This window comes from Erigeron canadensis, chromosome 9, assembly GCF_010389155.1.
Source record: "Erigeron canadensis isolate Cc75 chromosome 9, C_canadensis_v1, whole genome shotgun sequence".
Classification (NCBI taxonomy): Eukaryota; Viridiplantae; Streptophyta; class Magnoliopsida; order Asterales; family Asteraceae; genus Erigeron; species Erigeron canadensis.
This window is the reverse complement of record NC_057769.1, coordinates 13636602-13643668: the sequence shown is the minus strand read 5'-3', so window position 1 is coordinate 13643668 and position 7067 is coordinate 13636602. Positions and strand designations below refer to the sequence as shown.

The following is a 7067-nucleotide window of genomic DNA, read 5'->3' as shown; positions in this document are numbered from 1 at the left end:
GAAAAGTATCATTTACCCTATAAAATGCTCTCACATGTTTTGTGAGTTGTGACATGTGGTCACTCAATGGCCTACAAAGTAACAAGTGTTAATCAGGGGGAAAAAAATGCAAGATTTTCGAAGTCTAAGGTTCTTTTTGGAATGTCTTCAGTCTAGGGATGAAAAGTGAAAGGATCTTCTAACATGAGGGACGAAAAATGTAGTTTATCCTAAAACAAAAGAGAAGGAGGAGTAGTTGGTATCCAAACGCGTTTATACATCTCTGACTCTGTCTTTGTCTCTCTCTATTTGATGATAGATATAAAACCCTAGCAAAGAAGAATTTCTATCAATCAAAACCAAAAGAAATAAAAATCATTGTAAGTCATTGATCTAAATCATTACTTTTCTGCATAGTTTTCATTTTCAATTTTGGAATGTTTTTTTATTATATATTCAAATCTGAAAATTCTGATCTACAAATTGATCTATCTGTTGTATTACGATGATGATGATTATATACTTGATCTGTGCTGATCTTTATTTTTATTGTATATAAAATGAAATAATTTCTATGCTTTTTATTCAGATCTGTTACTAGTTTGAAATTATATATGGATCTTGGTTGGTCAACGGTTGATGTATAATATATATATATATATATAATTAAGATAAGATTAGGTAGATGCATTAGTGTAATGTCAATTTATATAATTTATTGTTTGTTTAATTGCTTTCAATTAGTGGTGTTTCACCTGGTTTAATTTCTAGCTTAAATTTGATAAAAGTGCTTTCTTTGGCTTATGAGCTTATTTTCTCCATTTTTAAAGCCATTTAAAAGTTTGTAAATCGAAAAAGGGGGGTATACGAAAGGGGATCGCTGTTTAGGCTAGTTTTTCAATCTTATAAACCATCGCCTCTGATATACGTGCCTAACAAGTGTTTAGGTGGTTGTTTACTAGACTTTTTCTTTGACGTTTCCAAGATGTTTCCTCCGACGCGGGTGTCTTTGGAGACTCTGGACACCTTACATCTAAAATTGGACACTTTATAAAGATGACTATCATTTAATTAGCACATTTATCCACAAGTTTCAGAAGAAAAATTCTAGTGGAAATCAGCATTCCTATGATAGATATATTTTGTGTATGTACTTTTGATAGTGATATCTATTAAGATTTGTTGTTTGCTTAATGCTGATGATATAATTTGAACAGTAGCAGGAGGTTGTCATTATGGGAGGCGGTTTCAGAGTGTTGCATTTGGTGAGACCATTTCTTGCGTTTCTGCCAGAAGTGCAGAGTGCCGACAGGAAAGTCCCATTCAGAGAGAAAGTCATATACACCGTGATTTCTCTTTTCATCTTCTTGGTTTGCAGTCAGCTTCCTCTTTATGGGATACACTCAACCACGGGTGCCGACCCTTTTTACTGGATGCGTGTTATTTTAGCTTCAAACCGTGGGACTGTCATGGAGCTTGGTATCACTCCCATTGTGACTTCTGGACTGGTTATGCAGTTGTTGGCTGGGTCAAAAATTATTGAAGTCGACAACAATGTTCGTGAGGATCGTGCACTATTGTGAGTTTTCTAAGACTAATACTAATAGTATTTGGTAGCTGATAGGGCTGTTGTTTCTCATAATTCTTGTGATTGGATTTTTGTAGGAATGGTGCACAGAAGCTACTCGGAATCTTGATTGCTGTTGGTGAGGCTGTCGCTTATGTTTTATCAGGCATGTATGGCAGTGTCGGTCAACTTGGTGTTGGGAATGCTATTTTGATCATTGTTCAGCTATGTTTTGCTGGTATCATTGTTATATGTTTGGATGAGCTTCTCCAGAAGGGATACGGGCTTGGATCTGGAATTTCATTGTTCATAGCCACTAACATCTGGTAAAAAGAATAAGCATATCAATATGTTTTTTTCTTATGCTACATTATGCAACACTCCTCACTGGCTCTAATTCTGGTTTACTCTTGCAGTGAAAGCATCATCTGGAAAGCATTTAGCCCGACAACTATTAACAGTGGTCGTGGTGCTGAGTTTGAGGGTGCAGTTATTGCCTTGTTCCATCTTTTGATTACTAGATCAGACAAAGTTCGGGCTTTAAGGGAAGCTTTTTACCGGCAAAATCTTCCTAATGTGACGAACCTGTTGGCCACTGTTCTGATCTTCCTTATTGTTATCTACTTCCAAGGCTTCCGGGTTGTTTTGCCAGTGAGATCAAAGAATGCTCGTGGCCAACAAGGCTCATATCCAATCAAGCTGTTCTACACTTCCAACATGCCGATCATTCTTCAGTCCGCACTTGTATCCAACCTTTACTTCATCTCTCAGGTAAATATTATATCTGAATCTTTAGAATTCATGAAATGTACTTGCTGTATCGACAGGGGTTAATTTTTTTGCTATCTATTTTATGCAGTTGCTCCACCGAAAGTATAGTGGAAACTTCTTGGTTGATCTATTAGGAAAGTGGAAGGAGTCTGAATACTCTGGCCAATCTGTTCCAGTTGGTGGCATTGCCTATTACGTGACTGCACCTTCAAGGTAAAACACACACCTTTCTCCCGCTGCTCTTGATTTTCAGATCAAAATTTTGTTTTATTTTCCTTTGTTTGGGTTGTTTAATTCATGTTTTTCTGTCTCTTGATTGATGCAACAGCTTGGCGGATATGGCAGCCAATCCATTCCATGCTCTTTTCTATTTGGTGTTCATGCTAACAGCTTGTGCACTATTCTCAAAAACTTGGATTGAAGTTTCTGGATCATCTGCGAGAGATGTTGCTAAGCAACTTAAGGTACACTTATCTAAGATCTTCATTAAGTTTCATGCGGCTTTGTTTTTCTTTTCATTCCATCTGCTTTTCTGTGGGTGAATGTATTATGAATGTATTATGTTGACATGTATTATTATTATTAGTTATTAGGGGAAGGGAATATGAGGCTGTTAGGCATCTAAGTTGGGTTAAAAACCCATCACATATCTTTTTTTAAACCATACAAATCACGGGGGGCCAAACATTTATTCAAAATATTAAAATATTGGTATGTGAGGGGTTTTTCACCCAAGTTGGGTGCATAACAACCTCATACTCACTTTTCTCTTATTATTATTATTATCATCACTAATATAGTTTGTGCAATCTGGTGAACCCAAATTTAGTAACAATATATTTTACTGATTCCCAACATGTATGTGGGTAATTCAGATTGTAATTAAAGGAATTGGTGGATTCTTAAATTGTAATATCTATTGGAACTTGTACAGGAACAACAAATGGTGATGCCCGGACATCGAGACTCAAATCTTCAAAAGGAACTCAATCGCTACATCCCAACAGCAGCTGCCTTTGGAGGAATGTGTATTGGTGCCTTGACGGTTCTAGCAGATTTCATGGGAGCCATTGGTTCTGGAACTGGAATTTTGCTTGCGGTTACAATCATATATCAGTACTTTGAGACATTTGAGAAGGAGAAGGCCAGTGAACTAGGTTTGTTTGGCTTTTAAGTTTAAATTTAGCCTCTTGTTCGTGGGTAAAAACTTTCTTAGCAGCTGTTTTTATATACCTTTTTAAGACAATTTTGTTTGTAGAAGAATCTCAGACAGCAACAGTTTAATCTTATATTTCTGAGAAAATCTTAACGCACTGTTAAAACAATTTGGAATGGCTTCTGAATTTGGTGGTCATCAACTATTTCTTTGTTAGACAAGTTTAAAACCATTTGTTAAGTAGTGAGATATAGTTAAAAGCTGATTTGTAGAGTTGGGTAATGAAGTGGTTCTGTAATGGTACAGTCATAGGCTGTATTATTCAACAAAAGTTATTTTCAAGGGGATACTATATGTACTGCTGCAATATGTAGCCTAATTAAAAAAAAAAAAACAAATGATAAATGTCATAAACTATTAAGCCAAACAATGAATCACAGACAGATTAAAGGATTGGGATCCTAATCCCAAATGATAAATCATGACGTAACTAATATTTGCAATCGGCCACTTTGATACTGGAATTGACGTTAAGTATACTTTTCGACCAACTGCTGTCAGCATTTACCCCTTCGCTGAAACAGAGAAGTGCTTTATTGTTCAGAGTTTATTTGAGAGAGCAATTAAGCCAGTTCGTGAATATAATTGACTACATGTATTTTTATAACTCCCATCAACCCTTTCGTGGGATGTATCATGTATGTTATATGTGTAATCGCCTCTTCCTACTACTCCATTCTTCCAATCAAATCCAGAAAATTGTTAAAAGCGGAACTCAAAAGATGGCTGTTGGAAATATTCTGCATTTGCCGCATACTCTTCAACCTGTCCGAACTCCACAAACCTTCCTCCTGCACACGTTAACACTTGGTGTAGCCTATCAAACTTTGTAGCTCTTTGTAATTATACTATATATCATCAAGTACCTTAACGCAAAAACTGATATTCTCGTTTCTTAAATATTGTCAATTCCCCCTTTATTCATATGCATATAGAGCAAGGATGAAAATGTCATCCAGTCGTTATCTGAAACTTGATAAATATTTATTTTGAAATGGAAAAACAAGTAGATTTAAATCAGTTTGAAAACTCCAGGCATTTGGAAACAGAGATCAAAGGTTCAATACTCACTTTTAACAAAATGACCGGATGACCTCTGGTCTCTGGAAGTAGTCTTTCTACCTTCGAGTAGGCGTAAGAGTGTTTACATCTCACCTTCCCCATACCTTGTGAAAGACAAGATTAGGTAAGTGTTGCCTGTTGATATTTATTTATTTTGAGACGGATATAATATATTATTTGATTGAAGTTTTTAAATAACGTAGCAACAGAAAATCAATCTTCGTGTTCATGTTCATAATTAATATAGGAGAAAAATTATTTTGATTAAGAACCACAAGTTGCTAGTATTGCCACTGTACAAATGTCTAAAAATATTATTATACATCAATCTATAAATAGTAAATTTTCATTGCAAATGATGTTTTATTAGCCATCGACTTAAACCAACGATTTCCATTGTAACCAAAAATATGCTCTTGTTTCATCAGGTTATGAGTCTGATTATTTTTTTTCTTTCGATCACATAATTGTTTCTCTTGTACAAACATAAGAGGAGACCTTTTCATTCTCAGCAGCTTTGCCTAATCAAGGCAAGGTTGCGATTTCTAGGACCCTTCAACCCCTCCTAGCTTCTAGTTGTCGATATATATATATATATATATATATATATATATCATATTCTATTTAGCTTTTGATAAAATTTGTAATAAGGACAGAGAGAGGAATCATGATGGAAACCAAGAAACGGACCATCTTGATGAACCGGTATGAGATAGGAAAGTTGCTTGGTCAGGGGACTTTTGCAAAGGTTTACCATGGACGAAACTTGAAAACTAGTCAAAGCGTGGCCGTGAAAGTAATTGACAAAGAGCAGGTTATGAAGGTGGGGTTGATTGATCAGATTAAACGTGAGATTTCGGTTATGAGGCTAGTTAAACACCCATATGTCGTTGGCCTTTATGAGGTAATGGCTAGCAAAAGCAAAATTTATTTTGCCATGGAATATGTTAAAGGTGGAGAACTTTTCAATAAAGTCTCGAAAGGGAGGCTGAAAGAGGATGCAGCTAGGAAATATTTCCAACAATTGGTGGCTGCTGTCGATTTTTGTCATAGTCGTGGTGTCTATCATCGTGATCTCAAGCCTGAAAACCTCCTTCTTGATGAATTTGGGAACCTAAAAGTCACGGATTTTGGATTAAGCGCGTTAGGTGAGTCCAGAAGACAAGATGGTCTGTTGCACACAACATGTGGAACGCCGGCTTATGTTGCACCTGAAGTGATAAATAAAAAAGGTTATGATGGAGAAAAGGCTGATATATGGTCATGTGGAGTGATTTTGTTTGTTTTGCTTGCAGCTTATCTTCCATTTCATGACAACAATTTGATGGAAATGTATAAGAAGATTAGCAAAGGGGACTTCAAATGCCCACAATGGTTCTCTCCAGAGGTCAAAAGGTTGCTTTCAAGAATTCTTGACCCGAATCCAAGCACAAGGATTCCATTAGCTAAACTTATGGAAAACCCTTGGTTCCAAAAGGGGTTCAAGAAAATCGAGGTTCCAAAGCCAGTCATAACTAACCAAAACAAGTCACCAAAAACCAGCATTATTGATATTGATAACGCGATTAAATACTTGGATACTCCTAAGGGTAGTTATAATAACCTTAGAGAACTAGACGACCCAAGACCATCATTATCACAATCACCTTCATTTTCTTCTTTTTCACCATCTTCTTCTTCTTCCAAAGATACTTTAAAACCTACCTCTATGAATGCGTTTGATATCATATCACTATCTCAAGGTTTCAATCTTTCTGGTTTGTTTGAGGATAGTGATACGGGCCAGAACCGTGAGGCCAGATTCACAACAAAAGAGCCAGCATCAGCAATTGTGTCAAAACTAGAAGAAGTGGCAGTGACAGAGAGGTTTGGGGTTACCAAAACCGTAGATGGGACTGTGCGGTTGCAAGGGAGTAAGGAAGGGAGGAAAGGACAGTTAGCCATTGATGCGGAGATATTTGAGGTGGCGCCGTCGTTTCATGTGGTCGAGATGAAGAAATTGTCTGGAGACACCTTGGAGTATAACAATTTCTGTAACCAAGGTCTAAAGCCTTCTTTAAAAGATATTGTATGGACATGGCAAGGTGAGCAACAACAAAAAGAACAAAAATTACCTCAAAGCAATCACAAGTAACAACTAAAGTCCAGTTAGTGTGACTCCTTTGGCTTCTATTATTGAATAATGTTTTCTTTCTTACTTTGATCTCTTTGATTTTCAACAGTTCAAAGTCTTGAATTTTGGGGTTTTAGGTCTCTCAATGTAGAACTAATTATAAAAATATAAATGAGAACTTTTTAGTTGATACACCACTAAGATTCTCAGAACCAGGGCCATGTGTGGTTAGCATTTGAATGCATTTAAATGGTGTTACTATGGCTTTTTGATAGTAACAAGTATGCAACTAATTCGAGAGAGATTACAAACAACTTACAAACAAACTTTTTACAAATTGACTTGTCACCAATGAAATT

The 7067-nt window shown here is 36.2% G+C and overlaps 2 protein-coding genes across 2 annotated transcripts; both read left to right on the top strand.

Moving 5' to 3' along the window:
- The first annotated feature begins 256 nt into the window (after positions 1-256).
- On the top strand, positions 257-3642 carry LOC122581601 (protein transport protein Sec61 subunit alpha-like). The gene is made up of 7 exons (XM_043753843.1): positions 257-359; positions 1197-1558; positions 1645-1872; positions 1963-2317; positions 2406-2530; positions 2646-2781; positions 3252-3642. Exons 2-7 carry the CDS (start codon positions 1215-1217, stop codon positions 3489-3491), a joined length of 1428 nt encoding a protein of 475 aa, XP_043609778.1. The 5' UTR covers positions 257-359; positions 1197-1214; the 3' UTR covers positions 3492-3642.
- Positions 3643-5257: 1615 nt separating this feature from the next.
- Positions 5258-6729, top strand: LOC122583252 (CBL-interacting protein kinase 5-like). The gene has a single exon (XM_043755675.1). The coding sequence runs from the start codon at positions 5263-5265 to the stop codon at positions 6727-6729; it is 1467 nt and encodes a 488-aa protein (XP_043611610.1). The 5' UTR covers positions 5258-5262.
- The last annotated feature ends 338 nt before the right edge of the window (positions 6730-7067 follow it).